Below are 25,100 nucleotides of genomic sequence, written 5' to 3' on the forward strand. Positions count from 1 at the left end.
CTGGATGACTGCTGTACCAGTGTCACTTGGACAGGTGTCCATGAGTTGGCACATCTCACCTGACCGATTCCCATCGCATCCAATCTTGCTGGAACAGAGGAGCGTGCTCCATGAGCCCAGCTGCCTTAGATTTCCTTCATCCCTCTGAAAAGTTTCTGGATAGTGTAGAAGGTTCACTTCTCCTATTTTCCTGCCAGAAGGTAATTTGTTGTCCTTCTGTGCACACGTGGTGCTCTCCCATTCCTTCCCTTGGGCAGCTGTTGTGCTGTCTTACTCCTTGAATTCAGAGGTTGGCGCACAGATTTTCATAGCACTTCATCAATGCTCTGAATGTAGGGAGGGGAAAGCTTCTGTAAAATACTGGTATAAGCAGCTGGATGCTCTTTGCATCTTGGACTTGCAGACTGCAGAAATAAACAGAAGGAAAATGTGAGTTTGGATAGAATGTCATTGATCTGACCCTGTTAAAAATGGCTGCGTTGGTCGCAGCAGGAATGCCAGGTCATTTAAGAAGTAATCACTTTTTGAGAAAGCTTTGAATAAGAGAGTGACTTGAAGATCTGACAAAGTTCCAGGCTTTGGGTCGTTGCCCTAGCTTTCTTCTGCAAACAAATTCTTCTGCAACATCTGTGTGCTGGAAGGTATTGGGGTGTTATTTGCACAAGCAGATGTGAAATCAAGCATCACTTGAGCCAGATGGACCCGACGGTGGCTTTGTGCCATGCACTGGGACAGCACCAGCATGGGTACCATGTTCACTTGTAGGTATGTAGAATATATAGAGGAAAAAGAACAAATAAATGAATGCATATTTTAACTTCTTGAAAGAACGCTTAGAAGCTGGTATACTGAGCAAAACAGTACTGCTGTTGCTTTCAGTAAGTCCTTTGTGAGCTAACTGATCATACACAGCACCAAAACTTCTTCATCAGGCACCAAGCAGTGCAGATGTCAGGCAGGATTTGTAGGAGGTGCTGCTGTGTTTTTTTGTAAGTGGTGCCACTTGTTCTTAAACCTGCATTTCTTTGGTTCTTTCCCTGTGGAAGTGCAGATGTTGCCCACAAGTGTAAACTTTCTGATGGATCCACGCCCCAGTCAGCTGAAACAGAGCAAGTACATTTTCAGGAGAAGCTTGGTGTCTGTGTCTGAAATGTTCGACCTCTGCAGACTTGAATTGCTCTTTTGCCATGTTGATTCAGTTCTGACCAAGGGGAGAACTGAAGGCTTCAGGCAGATGCATCTTCGTTGCGGGGCAGCCATTGCACTTACTTACTGAGCACTTTCCAGATTGAGTGGAATCTTGTTATCCAGAGACCAAAAATCTCAGTTGAAGCAATTTGATATTTTGCGTTTTGTCTCACTTGGATAATTATTTTTTTACTCTTTTTTTTTTGTGTGTGTGTTCACTGAAAATACACAGTTACTCTTCTCATGCCAGTGTTGCTGAAAAGATTTAAAAATTTGCTAATTCCTTCTCTACATCTTGGCATTACTTACCAAGACTGAAAAATCATCTCAATGAAACTAGGACTGGCTGACAAATACTTGAATTTCTTTCCATGCAGCCATTGGCTGCTCAGCAGGGCAGTGTGGAGCGTAGAAGAGGATGCAGCTATCCTTCCTGTGATCTGATACTTACAGGCAAGACATCTGGGGCTGTGGTGGTTTGTTCTTTTGTTTTTTCTTTGAAGTCTTGCTGGATTTGTTCATTCAGGGATTTGACTCGAAAAAGAGAAGGAAAAAATCCTCTTGGGTTTGGAAGAAGGGCAGCTGAATGGGGTGCATCTGAGAGCTGCCGAGAAGAAGGGATCCAGGGACCCAGAAGTACAGCAACAAGGGAGTGGTTTCCTTCCTGGGGAAAGGAACAGCCAGCCTGGCTGAAGTGAAGAAACTGAGCAAAATTAGGCAAATTTTCCCCCTCTAAAGGGGACGTCTGGCCCAAAGTATCATGAGCTTGCTGCTTTTCATTGCGAAGTGGAGCCTTTGAGCCTCTGAGGACAAATCTGGGGGAGTTTCAATAGTCAGTGCAAGAGCACCGAGTACCTTTTTCTTCCACTGAGGTACTTAGCCATCGTTTGCATGGAGAGATTTGTCTCCCTGTGAAATGAAGCTGACGCGCGGATTTCTGAAGAAATCAGGGAGGAGATGATGACCTGAGATGGATTTTATTTTTCTTCAATGCTGACAGCCCCTTCTAATACTCTTTGAGTTTATTAAAACATCCAGACCGGCGTTTGTTGAAAAAGCAAACTGCAGTGTAGGATTTTGGCCAGCCTCTGTGGATCATTGTTTCATTTACAGTAAGACCTCGATTCCTTTTCTCAGGCACAGACGTAGCGTGTGGATTATGTGAGGCTTTTGGCAGGTTTTTCTCGGCCTTTGTTTAAACTCTGCTGAAATATCAGCGCTGTGGCGTGATGTCAGTGCTGCCTGATGGATCGAGCAGACCTGGAAGGCTCCACAGGCAGCGAAATTATGGCAGGCAGAGGGAGAGATCCTCCTCAGAAACCAAGGATTGTGTAAAAGCCCTCCTGGGGAAAAACCTGGAAGCGCTCCTTCGTGGGTTTATTGGTATCCATCTCTTCTCTGCAGTCCAAACAGGAAAGTCCTCCCCTCCACGTGGCCGTGGGACTGCAGGGTTTTGTGTCTGGATGTGGAGCTCATCCCTGAGCCTATTTCAGCTCAAGGAGCTGTTTGTTCAGAGCTCGAAGCTGAGCTGAAGCTTTGCTGGTCAGCAGGGATCGTGCCTTTATTAAATGCAGTGCTACGTTTGTGACTTCCTAAGCATGATTAACAGAAATGATCTCCTAGAAATTATCTGCTGCCAGCTCACCATAAAGGAGACTATTTTTTCCCTTAGAAGAGCGAGAATACTTTTGTGTGTGTTTACTAGTGACGGAAATTATTTCCATGGCAAGCATCCAGTAGGGAAGGCAAGTTTTGTCTTTAGTTTTACATCCAGTTGTTAGGCTTAGATAACCAGCCTCAGTGCAGACAGTGGTAAATAAAAGTTATTTACCAAAGTAAGTTTTGCCATGTCTCTTTTGCACTGACCACGTTGGCTCTCGCACCCAGCATCCACAGGAAACTGCTAAAGCTTATTTTCTACCAAAAAATGATCTGTGTCAGCTCAGAAAAATCCCTCAGACAGCGTGCTCCTTGTGTGATGAGCATCTCAGCAAGCACTAGCTGGGGTGAAAAGGAGCTCCAGCCTTCCTTTCTGCACTTGCTCTCAGGTTGAAGGCTGGGTGTGAAGCTCTGAGCCAGGACTCCAGTCAGGTATCTTAGTTTGCTTCAAAGAAAGCCAGAATCAAAAGTTCAGCTCTTGCTCAAGAAGGAAGCCCATCCTGTCAGTGACTAAATTTAATTTCTCTTACTCCACATCAAGCAGCTTTTCAATAAGCTCTAAACATCACAGTTCAGTTCTCAAAGACAGAAGCAGCTAGTCTCCTGTGGACATGGCGAGCCAAATACCTCCATGCTGTGACCTTCAGTTAAAACTTGAATAGCTCAGTGGTGCTCGTCGTCAAGCATTGGCTTTCAGCAGTGGTGCAGCATGCAAACCATGCTCTGCTGGGCGTTAGCTGTGGGCAGGTCTGCAGGATTGTCTTCTGGAGCTGAACATCCCATCCTTGCCAAGTGTGTTTTTGTATGGGAGACCCCTGCAGGCGTGCGCACAGCAGGCATGGGGTGGAGGAAGCACATCTGCAGGTCTCGTCCAGCAAGAGAGCACAGGAAAGAGAAAGCTCTGGAGAGCAGGCAGGTGGGCAGGGGGAAGGTACGGGTAGCTGTGCAAACCATTCAAAACTGTTTGCTGACAAATGCAGGACTCAGAAGTGTTTAGGCTGTTTAGTCTGGGCACCAAGAGTTTTGCATAGGCCTGTTTTGATTCCTAAGCACCTGATACACTTTTGCCTACAGCTTTTTTCTTTAGTTTAAAAACCGCCAGCCTGCAGGCTCAGGGTTTGCAGCAGTCCTGCCTCGCTCCTACTTCAGCCCATTTGGACAAGGCAAAACTCACTTTTGTTCCAGGCTTTGCAATTGAGGGGTGTCAGCCGATGTCCTGCACTTGTGAGCTGCTGAAAAAATTGTCCACATGTGGCTTTTGGCTGCTTGAGCCAGCAAATGACCCCACTACATTTGCTGGGAGCATGAAGAGGGATTATTTTTTTTCCCCCCACACACAATTTGGAAAAGCAGGCTGGAAGCTTGAGGGTATTATTGAAGACAAGTGAGGTTCTCGAGGTGCTGATGTTTGATTTCTTATGATATGGGAGCTGCTGGTAGATGAGGGCTGCATACAGGTGAGATGGTGTTCATTGCTGCTGACGCTAGGGTGAGATGTTCTTGTTGCTGGGAGTTGCAGGAAAGGCCAGCTGTGTAAAAATGCATTGGAGTGTATTGGGGAAACTCCCGTGGCAGCAATTCTGGTGGAAAGAAATGAAAAATTTTGTTCAGAGTTGTGTCGTTATTGCAACGTTTTTTGAGATTTGGCTCAACTGGCTTATTTGCATTGCTCTCAGTTATAAATACTGGGTTAAACAAAGAAGTCAAAGTACATAAACTTCTGAACCTCCCATCATCCATCTAAAATCACAAACGGATGTACTAGAGACTAAGAGAGTAAAATATGGCCTAGAATGATTTCAGAAGCATGGATTTGGTGTTCCTAGCCTGCAGCAGGGATGCTATGAACAGCTATGGGTGCTGTAGCTGTTGGGTTATTGCGAGCAGCTTGTGCACCCTGTGCTGTGTCTGCAAGTCAGAGCCCTAAATCCTGCCTCAAAGATCTTCACCAAGGCAAAGAACTCCTTGTTTGACATTGAAATGTCACAAAGAGGAGTAAATGCCTCCAAGTGTTTAGGTCTTACTCATGTATGAGCATAACATCTTCTATTTTGGTAGAGAGGGAACGCTTTGGGATTTCTCCAAAGAAGATGAAAATAACAGGGACTGGAATCTTGCTGGACGGAGGCTTTCTCCTGATGGTTGGAGGCAGGGAGTCTTTAATTTGCTAGCCCTGCTCACCTATTTGCCCTCTTTGTGTTTATGCAACAGCTGATCTCTGCAAAGGGCTGATGAGCAAATGGTTGTCACCTGGTTGGGGACTGATTTCTTCAGGGAGTTCAGTATCAGGTGTGAATATCAGAGCAAATATCTGGTGCTTTCCTTGTCAGGTTTCATTCTCCTCCTAAGCTCCCCCCTTCTCTCAAATCGGAATGGAAAAAAAGCACACACAAAAGCAACAAACCCAACCCCACCCAGATATCTCTCTGAAACCACTGACACCATTTTGCTTGTTTGTAGACTAATTTGTATGATAACACCAGAAAGTTGAGAGGTTGGTTTTTTTTTTGCTAACAGGTGAAAAAAGTGTGAGAGGGAGGAGCTAGAGTGGGAACAAAGGCGAGCAATGGGAACTTGCTGGAACTGAGAAGGCTGAATGCAGAAAATCAGGTTCTCTTGAATGCTCTGTTGTTTTCTGATGCTGGATGTAGGGGCTGAATTGTCTTCTCCGAATATCTAGCTCATTGCTGTGCACTGAGCATTAACTTTGTAAGGGCTGGCAAAGCAAAGTGGATTTTAAAAAAAAATTAGTCTTGGGATAATTGTTAATATCAATGCTTTTTTTTTTGTTTTAGGTGAAAGAAGAGATGCTGTTTGAGGCCTTGGTTACCAGAAAGACAGTGACAGTAGGAGAAAAGCTGATCTTACCCTACAAACTGGCAGAGGTCTGTATGCTATGTTTAGTTCTAAGAGGAACTCTTGGCTTGGCTTTCAGTGCTCTGAAATGAGACTGAAATGCACACTTAACCCTGGTGGGGTTGCTTTTAGCTTTTATTTATTTGTGTGAAACTAAACAAACGTAGGAGAAACTGATGTGCGTGAAGCTGGAAAACGGTTGGCTTTACCTTCTGCTCTTGAAAAGCAGGTTTGCATGTTACTCTGTGATGGTGTTTGAGTATTTTAATGGCTTAACAGTTGTTAAATGTTGTGCAGAGCGCAACCATGCCTCACTGAACGCACGTGATGCACGTTAAGTAGCAGTCTCCATACATGCCTACGCTGTAGCACTGATTCATCCCACAACAGAGCCGTGATCTCAGAGCTCCAGGAAGTTTTTGGCGTGGTTCTGAAGTGCCCCTGTTAGTCATGGTTCCTGTATGGGAGGAGCTGGAGGTCTTCTGTAGAAAACTCCTGTTTCAGTTCCTGGGCCCTTTACAGGATGCTTCGGAGACTGCATGGCTCTGTCAGCATCTCAGCTTGTCCCGAGTGTTTTCCGTGTTGCTGCTGGCCTTGGGGATGGCACTGCATGAAGTGCAAATTCTTTATTATGGTCTGTCTGAGGTTACAATGTCAGCAAACATGTGTTTTCCCCTGAACATGTGGTTTCCAGGAATTCTGAATTACATTCTGTGGTTGTTAAATAGAAATACCTCTGTTTTCTTCTCAAATGTTCCCAAGTATGTAAATGCTGCTGTGCTGCAAAACATATTTTGGATGTTTCTGAGTCTCCTGTTGTATTCCTCCATTTAAGAGCACAGAGCATGCTTGATGAGAATGCACAGCATCTTGAGCAACGTCCCCCAGAGCAGTCAGCTGTGTTACAAATAGGTAAACAAAGTGCTGTCATTAGAATGGACTGTAGATATTTTTGTTTCTTTTTTTTCTTCCCAGCATAAAATACACATTTTCCATTTTTGAGTTTGTGTGCTCAAGTTCAGTAACTGAAATAAAACTTTCATCTTCAAAGTCTTTGAACGAGACTTGAATCTCTCCCAGCAAAAGGCAGTGTGCTTCAGTCACACCTTTGTGATGAGTGTGCAGTGGAGGTGATGTCTGCACTTTTTTCTGATGTTTTATGCACAGACTGAGGAAATTGCTAGAATAGTTTAAAGCATTTCTATTCCTTCCCTTTTGCTGGAGCTTTTTTCCCACCAGCAGTGCTGACGGAGCAAACTCTTTCAACCACTTCACTGCCAAACTTGGCAAGTTGGATTAAACAGTTCCTTCTAATATGTTAAACTGTCTAAAGTCTGATCGACGTGCTCTGTTGCTACCAGAGATAGCTGAGTGTGAACTGCTGAAAAGCTTTCCAAAATGTTCTTGGTGATGTTGCTGCCTGTAGATCTCAGATGTGTTCGTTGGTAAAGGTTTGTCACCAATATCTGGTAAAAGAAATGAAGAATCAGGGTGTGGTGAGGGGAAGCCAGAGGAGCATCAGGCTGCAGTGGCTCACTGTGTGATCATGCACTCTGATGTAATCTCCATGACCTAATCATTCTGTAAGGAGCTGCAAATTGAGTCAGGAAAAGTGGGCATTTTCTGTCTGCTGTTCTTACAGTGTTAGAATCGTGGAATCACAGAATGGCCTGGGTTGCTCATCCAGTTTCAACCCCCTGCTATGTGCAGGGTCGCCAGCCACCAGCCCAGGCTGCCCAGAGCCACATCCAGCCTGGCCTTGAATGTGACTGCTGGATTTTATTTGACAGGGATTCATGGAGGGAATCAGGAGGTTGGTTATTTTTAGGTGTTTTACAAATTGGATCCAAGGAATTGGAGGTTTTAAGGGTTTGCAGACACGACTGCCCCGCCACAACTCATAGCTGCCCTTCCCGATAAGGGAATGATGTGTATAGCAGCTGCTTGATTTTCCAGATGCTAAAATGCTCGATGCCTTTTTCAGGTTGTTGATAGACCGAAAGTTTCAGTGGAATTTGTCTGGAAAAGGCCACGCTGCAGTGGCTCTCTAAAGAGGATTGTAAAAACTTTAGTTTGGCGTAGATTTGCTCTTTTACACCATCAAGAAGAGCAGCTTGCATCTACCAAGTGCCTTTGCAAGGCTTTGAGCAATTTTATGCACGCAGCCTGCACCCAGATGTCTGGGCAGCGCGTCAGTTACTAAAAGAAGTGCAAAAATTGAGCAAAAACTAGGCTGAAAAAGGGGCTCTGAGGCCTACAAGCTCATTTCTTAAACGTTTTGTCTAAACTGTGAGTGGGAATAGTGAAGTTTGGGGGTCTGCAGGTAGCATTGTGGATTGTCAGTGGTGAGATTGCTTGGCAGAGCAAGAGAGCCTGCACTGTGGACAAGGCACCTGAGAGACTTCAGGTTCTTGATGGGCTTCTGGTTATTTGAGAGGAGTTGCAAGTAGGAGCTGTAATCTGATATAAGCACTTTTCAGACACAGCCTTGAGATCTTAAGTTTTGAATGGGTTCCTTTCTCAAAATGAGCTTTGATGAGGTTCCCACTTGCATCCCTTCCAGGTGCAGGAATTGCTTCTCTTGGAGCTCTGCACGGGGGCTGTTTGCTGTCCTCTTTCATCAAACAACATTGGAATATACATGGGTGGGAACTCAGCATGGGAGATAGCTCAGGTGAAATGGCCAATGCTCTCTGTGTGTTCACAGCCTGGCTGCTGCAAGGTCCATAATCTTGTGGTCCTGCCACAGCAATTTCTGCCCTTCCTTTCTTTAGAAGTTTGGAAGCATCAGAGCTGAGATTGGACTTCGTTGCACCAAGTGAAGGCTTTTCTCTTCAGTTTTCCTGAGCTGTAGCCCCACAAGCACACAAAGAGGATGCCTGTGTTGGATTTGCAGCAATACTGCATTCCTCTCCATCTGCATGCTTGTTGGCTGCGCTGTTATTGTACGCTGATTAGAAACATTGTTGTGTGGTTTGGGGCTTTTTTGGGAACTGTGGTTTGAGCACTTGGCAGTTCCTTGTTTGAAACGTTCTCCTTCATAATTGTTCTAAATTTAAGTCGGGCTCTTCTCGTGTATCTGTTCATCTCTGCAATGGTTGAAGTAAGAGGAGATACTTTATTCTGGCATCTCTCGGTGCTTGGGTGAAACGTATTGCAAAATGTCCTTGAGCAGCAGTCGTGATGACAACTCATCCCAGCAGCCTGAAGCTCGTGGTGTTGAGGATGACAGCTGCAACTGCTTGTGTTTATTCACATTGTCCTTCTGTATTACAACACTTCTTGCTGGCTTCGTTCCGCTTTCCAGTTTGGGCAGAAATGCTGGCTTTGTCAAACTCTGTGCTTCTTTCGGTACGGTGGGTGGCTTTGGGGGGTCTCAATCAGGTTAACATACAGCTGTTGAGCTCCAGTAGGAAGGTAAGACTCAGCCAAACAGCAGGAGCACTGCCTCCTGCGTCCCAGCAGCTGCTGATGCTGTCACCTTCTGCTGATCAAGTTCTTCCCAACGCACAGAGGTTGCATTTTATGTGTTTTACTTATTTCACCCACGCAGACAGAAGATGTGAGGTAGCAGCGTGGGCTCTTGCAGGGCTGCAGTCGGGAGCAGACATTCATGAGCAGAGTTCCCAGCTCAAGGTGCAGCTTGTTGCTTCATTTGTAATCAGTGCCTGTCCTCAGGGTATTACAATGAAAAATTGACACTGCTCTGTAGTTGCAATTCTTTTTTTGATGGCAATCGTGGGCTCGATTGCACGCCCTGTGTGAGAGTTGCCTGTACACACTGAGTCTGCTTTTCAGATGGCTGCTGAAATTCAAATGAGCGAGGACACCGCAGCCATAAATAATGCTTATATTTACCTCTGGCAGCTGCCTCTTATCTTCAGACCCACACTGGCTTGTCTGCTGTGGAGTTGCCTCCTGGAACCGCTCATTTTTCCCTTTATAGCAGCTGGATGGTATTTTAATGCAGTGTTTGAAACGGCTGCGTAATTTGGTGTAGCGCTAAGGTTCAGAAGCTTTGTGCTGCAGATCAACTCGGGGAAGGCTGCGCAGACATGAAAGGCTGCAGTTCTGTTCAGAGGTCAAGATTCATTGCCCAGAGCAGCCGTGAGTGTCTTTGTCAGGAGCCCGGCTGTGTATTAAGGTAACCAGCAGCAGTTAATGGATTTCCAGAGAAATCACGGTGTGTCTGCGTGGTGTGAGTGCTGTCTGATAACAGGGAGCCGGCCAGTTCCACTTCAGTGAGCAAACAGCGTGCAGCAATGAGGATCCTTTGGAAGGAGAAGATTTGGCCTCAGGAGCAGGAGAGCAGTCGGTGATTTCTCAGCTGATTGGAGTATTTTGCTTCGTGCCTGCCTTGCACGTGGGCATTCCTGCAGCCAGTGTTGTCCTGCCTAGCATGGTGAACTGCGACAGGCGCATAAACGAGATAAAGAAAAACGGGGTTTTAATGGTAGAAGAATCTTATGAGTGTTCCTGCACTCCTCAGCTCCACCTTTTATTGTTACATGCATTTCTGCAGTCTTCCCTGTGAGGTCAGAAAGCATTCGTAGGCTTCATTTCAGGTACCCAAACAAAACCAACCCCCAGACCTATTGAGTGCTGAGCAGCTTGGCTAGTATGTGGTAGGAAACGTGTGGCAGGAGCAGAGCACTTTAATCAAAGCTTTGTGGACAACTCAGGGGCTGTTAACTACAAACAAAATCTTTGTTTTTCCTGAGATATGTAATCTGAGCATCATCTTAAGCTTAATCTGGACAAGGACCTGCCTTTCTGGGCCACATCTGTCTTCCTGCTTCTGTCTAAATAATGCAGAGAATTCAGATTTTTTCCATTGCTGCTTACTGCAGGGCCCTCCCTGAGCATTACTGTACACCCTAAGATAACCATTTACCTTTCTGAAGTCCATCTCAACTGATGCTTCTCTCTCCAATTGACCTTTGCATTGCTCAGCTTGTTCCCCTGCACATGACAGCAGAGCTGAGCCCTGGGTCCAGCAAGTCACCCATCCCCACCTGGTTTCCGTCCCGTTTGTTCTGCTTATCCAGCTGCTGTCTGTCACCTGCTTTGTTTTTCACCAGGGCCTCTGTGTTTTTCCCTGTTCTTCATCAGATGCAGAAGGAAACTCATTATCCAAGTAAATACATCTGTTAGCAAATCCTCTTTCACATCCTTCCAGAAAGCAGATTTTTTTTTTTTTTTTCCATGATGCATTCCATTCATTTGGTTCCATTGGCATTACTTAAGCCAATGACTTTGCAGAAAGGCTTGTTTTAGCAGGCCTCTCTAATTTTCAGCTGTTTGCAACCCAGAGGTTTTATCCCTCAGGATGAGTTAATGAATGAATTCACACTTTTTGAAGAAGTCTGATGTGTAGACAGCCAAGAGAAGGGAAATGAAAGATGTGAGAGAATTTCTTGGGCAGCGAGTAACCTGATTGTGCCACTCCTTCAAGTCTGGAAAGCTGTTAGGAGCTGCTTGTTTGATGGGTGTCACAGTGAATGCTGTGTAGGGAACTCAGTGTGTATCCATAGGGGAAAATCGCTATCTTAAAAGCCAGAGGAGGGCTGGAGTGCTGTGGCCAGGGCAGCCCTGCAGGCGCAAGGAGGGCGTGCTGCTTCCTCTCCTCTCCTTGTTGTCACTCCTTTATATGTTTATAGCAAAACCTGGGGTGCAAATATTTTTCAGTCCTACTGCATGACTCTAAGTGTCCCTACTTCTGCTAATGCTCTGTAACAAGGAGTTACTTTGAACTTTTTAATTCAAAGCTCCTATAGGACATAAAGTGCTGTCATCTCTTTGCTTCAATGTCTGCGTGCCTGCGATTTAGCCAGTGGCTCTTACATGCAGGCAGTTACTTGGCCATGAGAGCATGCTGCAAGCATCCTATGATGGCATGCTGGATGCCTGCATTGCAGTTATCAGTCTGTGCTGTGCATTTTATTCTGTGTAAATAAATGCAGCTGTAGGTCCACGTGAAATCAGCTGATGGTGGCTTAGAAAAATTGCTTGAGGTTTGCTAACAGAAATGGTCTCTTGAAAGCCTGCTACCCAGAGAAAGAAGCGGGGTGCTGAGCACTGAAGCTGCGTTCTCTGGTACCAAAGGGGCCGTGGGGTGTGTGTGCCTTTTCTTAGCCTGGTTGCTTCAGTAAAAGTCCAGCAAAATGTTTATTTCGGACTGTTTGTGAGCTGAGCCAGGGGAGAACAGTTCATTTTCAGCGAGGTAACAGTTAATTGGCAGTGACACAAGAGAGCAAAGCCTTAATGAGAGGAAAAAAATATTTCATCGCAGCAAAGAGCTGAGAGATGTTTCACTGGCTCATGTACTTGTGGTGGTACTGTCTGATGCCTTTTTCAGATCATTATAAAGAGAAAAGGAATGGAGTTTCAGGGCCAAGTTTACAAATGGCACGACATTATCTAAGATAATAAAAGAAATAAAGTTTAAAAAAAACACACAGGGGAAAAGATTATAGTTGCAGCTGATGGTGAACACCTTGCAGACTGAAAATAATAGGGGAGAAGTGGGTAGGAGACAGAATAATAGTGTGCAGAAATTGGGATGTGCGCTCTCAGTCTTGAAGTATTAGGACACTCAGCAGAGTAGAAAGATGTAAAACTGCTGGAAGCACCTACTTGTGCCAGAGCCCATTAGCTTATGAGACTCATTGTCACCACAGGTCATTAACGTTAGGGGCTTAGCAGGATTCCTTTGAAGACTTCCTACACTGATGAGTGTATTCAGAATTGCAGAAAAGTATTACTTGAATAAGCCAGAAATCCCACAAAGCTTCTAAGAGACCTGCAAGCGTCTCTGCTTCAGGATATGAAGGTGACCTGACGATGCAGAGCTTCAAAGAAATCTTCTCATGGGACTAAATTTCTTATTTTTCCTCCAGAATACCAGAAGCAGCAGTGCTTGGGGGCAGGACGTGCACTTGGATGAGGCTCTTTTTCTGGGATTGCTGGGCTTCACCCTGAGTTGCAGCATCCTTTGCTAGGCAGATGAGCCCATCAACGTTGGGTCTTTGTTTTTAATCTGCCTGGGTTCTTTTACTGTGTGCCATGAAGGTGTGTGTGGCAGAGGTTGCAGCAGTGGAGCCGGTGTCTGCAGGAATTACCCAAAGCTGTGCAGCTTCATGGTAACGATGCACATCTGATCATCAGGGGAACCCAGAGGTCGTGCACAAAGGCTGTTACCTTCGCTCTTCACTGCCCTTGCATCTTGTGTCAGCAATGTTTGGGAAAAAGAAGAATCTCAGCTTTCAAGAATTCTGAGCAGTCATCAAAATAAGGATTTTTAGGAAGGGAAATGGGGGTTTTTCTATGCCTGCCATCAGTTTCTTCACTCCAGGTTCACTTTCTCTCATCAAATCCATTCCAGGCTCTTTGAAAGGTTGTTTTAACTACATCTGGTTAATGAAAACTGCAATTGCAGAATCTTTAGTAAATTCAGTCTAAAATCATGTGAAGAGCTTTGTCAGAATGGGAACAACCCATTTGCAAGTCAGCTTTTCTCATGCAGTATGTAATTTGTTACTGTTGGTTGGAGTACGGGATTTTCCGTATAATCTCAAACTGAGTAAATCTGAATTGACTTTTGACAGCTAATGACTGTCCATCAACACTTGATGGGAGGTGCAGAAGCTCTGTGGGGTGAGACTGTACTGCACGATCCTTGGCTCCGTGGTGGAGCAGTTTGAGGAGTGATGAGGAATCCTTTCCCATTGAGGAGGCTTGCCAAAAAAAAGCTTGCAGTGAGACAACATAGACTGGCAAAACAAGTTTTTCTACAAGTGTTTTTGCTTGGGAAGGGCAGAATTTGGCTGTTAACAGCTCAAGTGCTATTTTTGGCCAGGTGCTGTGCTTTGCAGTAGGAATGCAGGTACTTTGTGCCCATGAACTTGGGAGCAAATTTCCCTAAATGTAGCCTGCGGATTGGAGCTGGGGTCAGGTCACACACCCTGCTCTTGTGTCACTGAGCAGCCTCCTGATTTATTTATGTACAGTGCCATTGTGAAAACACGGACAAAGGGCCTGGTAGTCTGAATGGGATCTCAGCTGTTTGTTTCAATAGGCTCAGGGTGAATGCAGGTGGAGGGAAACTCTTGTTTTCTTTTCCCTTCAAATTTGGCTGCCTGCAGCTTTCCATGAGAGCCCTTTCAGCAGGACATCTCTTCTTGCATCCTTTCCTACATGGGAAGAAGTAGAAGAACACACTTGTTTTCTGGAAGTTTTATTTCAGAAAGAGGGAATCTTTTTGTACTTTTTCTAATAGGTTGCAGATCTCATTTTCTGACTGTACCACACAGATCTGAAGGCTGAAGACTTTGGCTGAAATCTTTCTGGGAAGATGACTTTACAACCACGCGACTCCAGAGCGCAGAAATTGAGGAAAACACTGAAGCATCATTGCTGATTTAGTTTGGTTCTAAGTGTATGCTGGGTGCTTTTTCTGAAGAGCACGGCCACAGCACATTACAGATATTCAGTCCAGTGTGGCAGTATTAAAGGTGGGGGCTTGCAAAACAGCTCTAAAAATAAAGAGCAGCAGTTGGTGATGGGAATGATGGGTCCTCCATCTGTCCTCATCCGAGCCCTGCCTACCACCTGCTGGGATTCACTTCACACCCACAGGAGCTGTTGTTCTTGTTTCAGATTTTCCACTTTGTTTTCCCTATGCAGTGATGGGGATGAATGAGGAGGGGAGGGCTGGAGAGCAGTTCTGCCCTGTGTGCTGTTCCTTGGAGTCGTGCTAGCACAGGAATGGCAGTTTCAGTGGGAACATACCTGAGAACAGGGGGTGGTGCAGGGTTGAACAGGTTAACACACGATGAGTGCAATGACCTTGTGCTAGTGCCGGGCTTTGGGGGGCTTTTGGGGATGTGTTATTTGCAGGCATATTCATAGAAATGAAACGCAAAGGTGAGCCCTTATAGGAAAGTTTGGAACACTTCTGAGCAAGCTTTTTCTTCTTTGTACTTCATACTCCCTCTCTTCTTCCTCTTGTCTAAAGACCTTTCTTGTGCTTAATCAATGCAAACAAAAATCATAAAGAATCTCTTCCAAAGTCAAGCCAGCACGATGCATTAACGATTTGAGGTCTCCTAGGAGAAGCAAGCTGGAGGATGACAGGATTTTAATATGATGCGAAGATAAAATATGGGTATGGAAAATTACATCATAGTTGCTCAGCCCCTGTATGATATAATACTCCTTGATGCCAAGATAGGGATTAAGCTAGAGTCTGATATCCTGCAAGAGTACTTTCCTCTGGGTGCTAAGCCTCTGTTTATAAAAAAAAAAAATAAAAGCTAAGCCTGCCTGTCTCAGCCCATGTCCTGTGGCCCACGGGGAGCACAAAAGCTGCTTAATCTATCTCTCACTGTGGGATGCAGCAGTGAATGTAAACCAGGCACGAAATGCTTTAGGTAGTACATAGAAAGCGAGCAAAGCAGCAGGGATCCGTAATTCTGTGTGCATACATGTATGGCCCAGGACCTGCTCAGTAGGCTCAGCCCCATGTCGGAGAAGAGTTAGTCACCAAAATTCAGACAAAAGGAGAAACTCAGACCTTGTCTAATTCCAGCAGCTCAGTGCTTTTGCATCTGTTTCACAAATCCAGAAGAGCGATGGCGTGCTGTCCGTGTTTCACTGAACTGCAGAGGGCATCTGATGTGCAGCCAGGTTTGTGTGCAGTGCTGCTGCCCTCCACCACCAGCCTTACAGCTACACTGCTCGCCCTGCCTTGTCTGCTGCTGCAGTTCAGAATGGGAGCAGCAGACCCAGTAAGCAGTGCCTCAGCAGCTCTCTGCCTGTATGAGTACCAAAATAAGCCCAATCCATCCTGCAAGTGTTTAATTTCCAGCACTCACAGAGCAGTGGCAGCATCAGAGATGAAAAGGTAATTCTGGTGTTATTACTGTTCTCCTGCAGCACTGACACGCTTTGTGCATACACACAGTGGTCTTACCAGTTAGAGCTGCGGCCTTTGAGCCTCGTTTAAGTGAAATTAAGCTTAGTGCCTGCCTTATGTGCTCTTGTAATTCACAGCAGCTGCAGATACTGTAATCACTAAGGTGCCTACGTGGGCTGGATGGTCAGAGCTATAGGGAAGGAATGTGTGGCTTCTGCTCCTGTTCGTTGGGCTCCTTTAGGAGATGTAAAGCAGCTGTACTGTGAAAGCTTGAATCGCTCTTGTTTCTGTTGCTTCTGATCTCAGTCGTGTCCATATCCATTGGTTAAACGTTGCTAATATTAAAATACATAAGTTCTTTAAGAGCAGGAACTGATCTGTTCCATCATTTGCTCAAACACGCAGCGTAACTCTGAATATGTACTTCCACTCAAAGATAGATAAATATACTTTTGTCTTGTCCTGTTCTTTTCCCACTTCTTGAAAGTGATTGACTTCTGCTATCTGTGAGATAATGGAAAGACCTCACATCTCACAACCTGCCCTTAGGGATGCCCCATCCCTGGAGGTGTTCAAGGCCAGGTTGGATGGGGCCCTGGGCAGCCTGGTCTGGTATTGGATATGGAGATTGGCAGCTCTGCAAGCAGCAGGGGAGTTGGAGCTGATGATCCTTGAGGTCCTTTCCAACTCAAGCCATTCTGTGATCATATATAGTGCTTAAATCCACAGCAGCTATTGAAGGAAGCATCAGCAGAAAGCATTAGTTAAGACCAAGAGTGAAATTCAGTAGGTATTAAAATGTGTTTTATTTTCCTCTCAGGCATTTTGGAATAAAGCATTGACGTGAGAATAAGTACGAGTGTAATTATGAAGCTGAATTTCACCTTGGAGATTAAATGGGGGAAAATGGGAATGGCTGATAAGGATTTTGAAACAAACACTGGATTGTAACATCAAATCACATTATGTGTGTGATCAGCAGATCACGGGGGTTTTTTGTGTGCTATCCCAGGTTCCTGGGGCTTACTGCTAGCTCCCTATGAGCAGAACTAGGATTGATTCTTCGGGTAATGCACAGCAAATGTATTCCATGTATCAAAAGAAAAACAGACAAAACCCCATAGAACCACTATAAATATGTATGCAGATTGGATTTTTAAGGGATTTCCTGGAGGGGAAGAATCCTGGAGTTGCTTTTTTTTTTTTCCTGAATATTTCATTGGAAGCACCTTTCATCCTTGTATAGAAATTATAGGAAGTCTATCAAAGGCCCTAAGGAAGAACGGGATATTTCCTCTCTTCCTGCATTCATATCTTATTTCCTGAAGAGAACAGTCATCTCCATTTCTGTTGTACACAAGCAGAAGACGTCAAGCGTTCTACAGGGAGTGGATTTACTGAGCGCATTATCTCATGTCTTGATCACCTTCTGCATAAACTCCTGCAGATGTCACGTCCGTTGCAAAGAGATGCTTCTTGTCCTCTTGGAACTGCTCTGGTTGGTTTTGTATTTGATAACGTTGGTCTGAAAGGGGAGCGAGTGCTGCTTGTTTTCTTCCTAGAGGGCAGGAAACACACACACACGTGTGCTTGTAACTCCATGAGCTCCGCAAGATTTGTCGCTTTACTGGGAGGGCAGAGTTCATCAGTAGTGTTGAGAGCGTCCGTATTCCAACCAGTTGGATTTTGGAGATTCTTATTGGGAAGATCACAGCAAGCTTTACTGGTACAGACTTTTTGGGATAGGTGGTAATTTTGCATTTGTAGAACCTGTGGGCTGACTGTGGTCAGTGCGAGTAAGTAACACGCACAAGGAAATGCAAAAAGCCAGGAGGAACCCTGACACACCACGCTCAGTTCTGAAGCATCTCCTCTTACAGACCCAGTGAGTTTTCCAGATTTTTGCTGAGAAACGGCTTTTAAACATCCTGTTTTCAAGTACTGGTGGCTTTTAGCAATTCTGCAGTGGGCGCATTGACCTTGCACCCGTCTGCGTTGTCCCCGATGAAAAATTGGGAGAGGATGTAATAACATGAAGTTGACCCAGAATTGCTGATTTATGAACGTCGTGTTGACCAACAACATGTTTGTGGATGTTACATAGGTTTGCTTAATGCTGGAGAAGTGGGACAAGGGTTGCCCACTGTTAAACTCTATGGGGTTTTATTCCTCACCAGATCTATCATTGAATTTGGTGCTTACACTTGCTTTCCAGTTCTGCTTTTTGATTTCACTTCTGAGAATCTGAGCCTGCACTCAGTAACTGGGGTCAAAAAACACAGCATTTGTACATTAGTGACCCAAAAGCTGCACTGATAGTTTGCTGCTGACTGTGATTTTTTTCTGCACAAAATGCTCTCTGGGTTTCTCTGCAGGAGCACACAATGCTTCCTGTGCTTGCTAGGAAGCAGTGATGGAGTAAATCAGACTACATCCCTGTAAAGCAAACTCAGAGGCTGTTGAGATCTAATATATATATAATTTCATATAATCTGGCCTTAAGATCTGTCTGCACCCAAGTTTCCATCACCCAGTGATCTTAAGCAACAGCAGAAGCGATGAGCTTTGCTTTGTTTCTGTTGCCGTCTCCTAATTTTTGGAGTCTCCATGTCGAGTGATGCACAGCCCAGAAGTGGTTATTTATTTTGTGCAGGCTTTTTTAAGCAAAAACGTTGGTGGAAGTGTTTATACTGATTACAAGAGGCCTTTATGCTGTGTTTTTGTTTGGGTCAAAGTGTTTCAAGTTGGACGTTGAAGGCCAGTTGCTGTTAGGGATATGGGCTGTGGTTTGTTTGGTTTGGACAGGTCGGTGAGGAGAGGATTTTGAGTTTGTCTCTCTCTGGATCTCAGTGGAGTTGGTGGGGTCTGCGATCCAGAAAATGCTCAGCTTGGCACAGGGAGCATCTGATGAAAAACATATTGCTAGAATTGCAATCATGCTTGCTCACACATTAGCAAACCTTGGTGTGCTGTGACCAAGGGTTCTGTCAGCATGAGGGCGTCTCTGCCGTGTGTCCCAAAGCCGTCAGTGCCTGCAGGGCAGCTGAAGACCCCAAGCAAGGCATGGCTTAGAGATCTGAGAACTTTTCCTCTCCTCATTGGGCTCTGTCAACAGCATGACAGTGAGTGATGGTTGGTAAGGTTGCCTTGGGTTCACTGGGCACAAACATGCCCAGCTCTATAAATAAATAACGAGTGGAGTGAGCTCAGCTCCAGCGTGATGGGCCGCTTTGCTGGCAGTCTGTGCTGGGTTCCAGGTGTACTTTGGAGTATCAGATTTCCCTTTAGATTGCACGTAGAGATGTATCCAAAGTGCCGGTGCTGCCCCCACAGCCTGTGCCTTCCTTGAGAACTGCACTGGGCTCAAAGAGATGAGCTGCAGAATTGAGCTCCAGAACCAAGGCCAGCTGGTAATTTTTTTTTAAACAAAAGTTGTGGTGGGATGAGCAAAGAGCTGCTGTTTTAACCAAGGTTTTAGGAGGCCAAAAGGATGCTTTACACTAGGTTTAAACTGCCTGTGAGCTGCTGCAGTGTCTGACCATGCAGCAAGGTGAAAGAACCCATTCTGGCATTTATTAACAGCCTGTGCAGCTCTGCCCGTCCCGCCCACAGTGCAGGCTTTGGCAGCTCCAAGCAGAAGAGGGTATGCTGAAATACCAGCTCTTATGTCCATCATCACACATACCCTTTTCTGGCTTTTGCTCTGAGTCATTGCATCTGAGCAGGGCAGTAGGAATGCGAGCGCCTGGCACCGGAGCGACGGTGCTGGAGGTGGCAGATATGGCATCTTGTACACGTCAGGAGGCTTTGTCATCTTAAGAATTAACCTGAATGTCTCCCAGCGTGTTTTGCAGAGGCTTTTAATTTGAGCAAATCTGGTTTTCTGAGATTATATCTTTCTCCATCTCCAAACATAGGCTGGCGCTCCCGAGACTTGAAGTCTGCTCCAAAACACTTCAAAGAGTGATTGCAGTTCTTCAGCCCGTTGCCCCTTGTTCATTTTGGCAGAAGATGCTTCCAAAAGTGCATCTGTTTTTAAGTCAGCCTGAATCTAATGGCCATCATGAAAAGTCATGGGCCAGTTGCTTTGGCAGTGCAATGTTAGGGGCAAACCCAAATATTGTAGCACATGTTGGCCAGCCCTAGCAAGTGTCATCTCTGACATCTAAGCATCGGTGCCTCTAATCAGATATTCTTCTTGTTAGTCCTAAATGCAGGAAACTTATTGATTAAAACCTTGCCTTGAGTTTATTTCCTGCATCACTGCGTTCAAATGCGTTTGATCTGTTTTGGTTTTGAATCAGTAAGCGATATTTCCGTGTGTGCACAAGATGTTGTGCTTGCTTTGATCCCACAGAGATTTTTTTTGGCATCGCATGAGCTATTTTTGTTTGGCTTTGTGTGAGAATTTCATGAGTGCCACAGCGTCGGGGATCTGCCAGAACGGTCACATAAGGAGACGTGCAGGAGATGAGAAGCTGGAGATGACAGCAGCTGCTTGAAAATACTGAGCTGGAGCTTCGAGGTGGACCATTGCCTGGAGGAGCCTTGTGAGAGCACTTACCTTGCTGAATGCAAAGACCAAAGAAAGTGGCAGAGCGGCCTGCAGAGCTTCCGTGTGTCACTGCGCAGCTGAGAGTTTGCTGCAAGCCTTTGCTTTTTAGGGAGTTTAACAATCTAAGTAAAATCACAAGGTAGTGATTCCAGGGGAATTAGATTGTAAGTGAGAAGGAAAAAAAAGGCTGCCTGGACACAGAACGTACGTCATACACGCCATGTGTTTCAAAGGGCATCTCCAGTTAGCATAGGCATGAGCTAAGAGCTGTGTTTTGCCTTCAGCAGGCCGTGTGTGTTCGTCTCTTCTTCTAATAAAGTGCAAAATGCTGCAGCTGCGATGCTTGCACATCATGAGCATGCTGCCACCACTTACTTCTGAGCACCTGTGCTTGGGAGGGAAGCAAATTCCACTGCTAAGTGTATCAGGAAAATGTTAATCTGCAAGATGAGGGCCTCAAATGAAGGAGAGAAAAGCTGGAAGAGTTGTTTCCCAAGTGTGCTCACCCTGCCGTTCCAGGGAGGGAGGGGGGGATGGCGTGCCCTTGAAGTTGCAGTAGCTTCTTAAATTTGAGAAGAAGCAATATCCCCTTGCTGTGCAGTTGGGTATGTACTTGTGATGCTGGAGGACTTTATCTGTAAGGTATCATCGTGCAGGATCTGGAGAATGAAGGAAGGAAGCATGAATACTCTATTGAAGTGGGGAAAAAAGTAAAAAGCTGGAGTTCTATACAGCAGATAATGTCTGTGTAAGTGTCTTGTAATGATTCTCATGCAGGGTGTGAAGGTCTGCGCTCTGCTTTGCGGTGAGCCCAAAGGGTGGCACAGCTGCAAGAGAAGAAATGGACTTATAAGGAGTCAGCACGTTTGCAAATGAGATCCATGTGTACATGCACATCCTTTGCCTCTCATGCTTTGTGAAATTGCTTTTGCCAGCTCTTTAGCTGCAGCCGTAGTGTCTTAAAATAACTATTGGAAATGGGAGATCAGGGCAATTTCTTATGCAGGGTTTCCTGGGTCTGGAGCAGAACAGGGAGAGCAGCTCTCCTGGGGCTCGCTGTCGTAGAAGGGGGCAAAAACTTCAAAGTATTGTAAGATCTGTAAGCATATGGAGGGAACAGTACCGTTCTTCATTGGCTTCATATAGAAATGGTTCTTGGTTTTAACTGCATGCATGCAGTCGCGTTCAGAGATGTTGTCCCAAAATATTCAGGGGGAAGGAGGGAGCTTTTGGTGAGAGATAAATGATGCTCCGTGACTTCACTCTTGCTGCAGGTTGGGGCCATGGGACCACGCAGCTCATGTATGTTGGTGGGAATGTTGGTGAGGAGGTTCTGACTGTGGTGTATACAAAGTCACTGGTGTGTGTTCAAGGCTTTGTTGAAATAGTTCTGTATGAACACACAGTCTGCTGCCTTGTTTTTTCTTATAAAACCAACCCAAGAGTAACTTGATGGTTGCTGCTGATACTGTAAGCTTTTTGGGTTATCAGTGTGTGCAGAAGCAACTCAAGGCAAGAAACCAAAGAGCCATGTGCAGAGATAGCCCTGAAGTATAAATCGTTCCTTTCTGATCCGGTGTGTAGTTCCCTGTGCAAAGCTGATGCGTTGTGGATACACACAGCAAAAAATCTCAGATGTACTGCTTGCCTCAGCACATGCTTGCCCATCAACTTGCTGGTTGCCACACAGTATCCACCCTCCTCTTGCCTTCCCCTTGGAAGGAGAAGTAAACTCCACAGCGATATCAGTGAAGTTAAATCCATGTAAATTTTTTCCTTTTGCTTCTGGTCATGGGATTTATTGCTTGATCTCATGTGTCATCCACTTGAGTGCATCACAGCGAGTCAAGCCAAAGTCCAGGGGCACAGCTCGTGGCCTGGCCTGGCAGAGCAGCGTGGGGACTGCTGGGAGCCCCTGGTGGCTGGGGGATGTAAAGTAGAACAGCAGGCAGAGGCTTTAGCAAGGGCAAAATACGACCATTGGACGTGGCTGCTTAAGAGGTGAAGCACGTTTCAGTGCAGAGCATGAATCGTTTCCAATTCCTTTTTCTTTTTTCCTTTCAGGCTGTGACTGTGCGGAACTCCATGGCTAAATCATTGTACAGTGCCCTCTTTGACTGGATAGTTTTCAGAATTAACCACGCGCTCCTGAACTCAAAGGATATGGAGGAAAGCACCAAGGTAATGCCTTGCCAGCTATTTTGGCTGCACACTTCTGATTTAAAATGGGTAACTATGGGATAAAACATTAAATTGCTCGGCATAAAGTTAACGTCTCCTCGTGGAACATTGCTGTTAATATTTCAGACCAAGTACTTTGTTATTTTAAGTGGTGTTTGCTGAGCCAGGAAAGCGAAGCACCTCCAGTAACGTATCCTCCAAGTGGCTGGGGAAAAGGTTTGCTTCAGTCACAAATCCTGGGCCCACACCCCTCCAGGAGCAGTGCCAAATCCTTCTTCCTCCTCATGTAAGACCGTAGGGCAGCGCGTATTTAAGGGAAAAGCTGGAAATCCCACTGTATGGAAATGTTTTGATGAGGTCATTCAGTGAAGTTACTCTGAAAAAGTGAGAAACGTGTTGTGGTAGGAGATATGGGGATAACAGAGCTCTGAGGAGCAGGGAGCAGGGTTGGAAAAGCACTGCGACGGGAAGAGTGAAGTCAGCGCGGTGCCTCGCCGGCTTCCCAAAGAACTGATGGCAGGGATTGCAGGAGGTTTCCTGTGATAGCAGGGGCTGCACACGGTGATCCGGGACATCCTTTCTGAGCCCTTGCCCCAGAACCTGTGCTGTGCTCAGGGCAGGGCTGACCCCTGGCTGCTCTCCATGCATACGTGTACGAACGTGGCCACGCATGCACGTGCCTGCAGCTCGCCAGCTACACCAGGCTTGGAAATACTGGGTGCAGGCCAGCAGCATTTTATTTTCTTATCATTTCTTTTCTGGATCGTGCAACCAGTGTGAAGCTGCCAAGAGGCTGATAGCATTGCTAAGCATTGCATTTGAATTACACTGGGGGACTGAGGGAAGTCGCAGCGGTTTGTAGCATAGCTGCTCCTATAGTTAACTGCACAGAAATGCTTGTGGTGATTAGAGGAGCGTGATTGTAGGCTATAAATAAAGGCATTTTGTAAAGCTTGTTCTAAATAGGCGGTTGGTGACACTACTGATGAGTTTGGTGACATACGGTGTGCCTCCTGCCTGCACACACTTGGTGTACTATTTTACAGAACATGTTACCTGATTTTTGGTATGTCATCAAAGTTTTGTCTGAGCTGTCAGGGAAAAAGCCACTTGTGTTCTTGGTGAGACACAAAGAATGGACTTCTTTTCACAAGGAGATGCATCTCAAACGCTGCTTATTTTTTTAATAACCTGCAATAGATGATTTATTTATTTGTTTTTAAATAGTGTGTGCTCTGTAATATTTACAGACTAAATCAGTCTAGGACACTGCTACTTGCTTGAGCTCTGTGTGGCAGCAGGGCACAACTGTAGATACCTGTGAGCTCGATCTCAACCTGTGGTAGGACTCAGGCTGAAAAACACTGCATTGGGATGTAGCACTTCTTACTCCCATATGTGTGCCTGGGGTTTGGCTGCAGTATATGAGACCTCCAGCCCATGGAAAGAGCTGTCAGTGCAGGCAAGATGTCAGTGCTCACATGGCAGCATTGCTTTGGATATGTGCAGGTATGTGCCTGTATCCCAAAAATACACATTTAATCTCTGGTTTTGGAAGAAAAATGTAATCTTGCACTTTTCCCAGAAAGGCTGCTGCCTCCTGAGTTGGCAGTGGGTGATGTACCCTTCATGCTGCAGCAAGTGCACTGGCTTTATCCCAGGCCATGCTTGTCACCAGTGTTAATTGGACATTTAAGATAAACTGTCAAATAATCCTGCAGCTTTTGAAGGTTTGGAAGGTTGTCAGGTGATGGGTTTTTGGCAGAGATCTGTCTTTTGTGGCACTTAGTCTTGTGCAGAGGTAAAATAACTGAGAGTGCAAGTTGAGAGCAGACCTGTGCCTAAAGTTGGTGTCAAAAGTGAAGGTGCAAATTGTGATTGTCAGCATAAATTCTGATTTCAGTCCTATAAAAACACCTGATTTGAGCTTGCATGGGCTTTGCAGGGGCTTGCTTAACATTCTGCCTGGTTCTGTAGCTCAGGGCTTTGACAATGAAGGACGGAGGTTGGAGGAGGCAAATATTCCAAATGCACATCTGTGAATTGGGTATGCACCTGAGATCCTGCTTTACTCTGCTCTGTGTGCTGTAAAAACCTTCTCTGCATCCAGCAAAGCCTTCTTGCTGTGCAAATGGCGTTGCAGAGCTACTTGGGCAGGACTTGGCCAAAACCTGGTAGATGTGGGCCTTCCTTGGGGCGAGCTGCGTTTGCTGCAGGGTTTGATTGGTTTCATTTAAGCCAGGCTGAATTCTGATGGACTGCTTTGTTGATAGGCTGGAAGAAGACACAGGTCCTAACAGTGTCTATGGCCTCAGGAGAACTTGGGGCAATGGGAACAGAGAGATTTTTCATATCCAAATACGTGTGTTTATTTGATAACAGCAGTGAGGAGAAGATCAAAAGACGAAGCTAGGTAAAGCAAACAACTCCTTGGTTGCCATTCTTCCACTGTTTTTCAAGCTAGTATTTGGAAGATGTAAATCAGACCTTTGATATCCACGCATAGTTAATGTACAGTGAATTATTTTGGGAAAGCACAGTGGGACTTGGCTTATCTCGCTCACTGACAGGATTCACAGCACGTTGTTTCTGAGCTGAGTTTGGGATGGTGATTTGATAGGAGTTGTTTCATGCTTCCAGCAGTGCTGCTGTGTGTGGGTTTTGCTGTGAGTTGCTGCTGGTGTGTTCTCCATTTCTGATGGTCGTCTCTGTTGAGCTTTTAGTTTCTGTTCTGATAACGGTTCT

At 45.5% G+C, this 25,100-nt stretch overlaps 1 protein-coding gene across 12 annotated transcripts in view; it reads left to right on the forward strand.

The window, feature by feature from the left end:
• The window catches only part of MYO9A (myosin IXA), a 162,649-nt gene that overhangs the window by 69,299 nt on the left and 68,250 nt on the right, over positions 1-25,100 (forward strand). For all 12 annotated transcript variants that reach the window (XM_052672077.1, XM_052672080.1, XM_052672086.1 and 9 more), the window contains 2 exons: positions 5,643-5,732; positions 22,239-22,355. In XM_052672077.1, the coding sequence (XP_052528037.1) occupies positions 5,643-5,732; positions 22,239-22,355 (207 nt within the window). The remainder of the gene's footprint in view (positions 1-5,642; positions 5,733-22,238; positions 22,356-25,100) is intronic.

The sequence above is a fragment of the Tympanuchus pallidicinctus genome, unplaced genomic scaffold (assembly GCF_026119805.1).
Source record: "Tympanuchus pallidicinctus isolate F22 unplaced genomic scaffold, pur_lepc_1.0 scaffold12, whole genome shotgun sequence".
Lineage (NCBI taxonomy): Eukaryota > Metazoa > Chordata > Aves > Galliformes > Phasianidae > Tympanuchus > Tympanuchus pallidicinctus.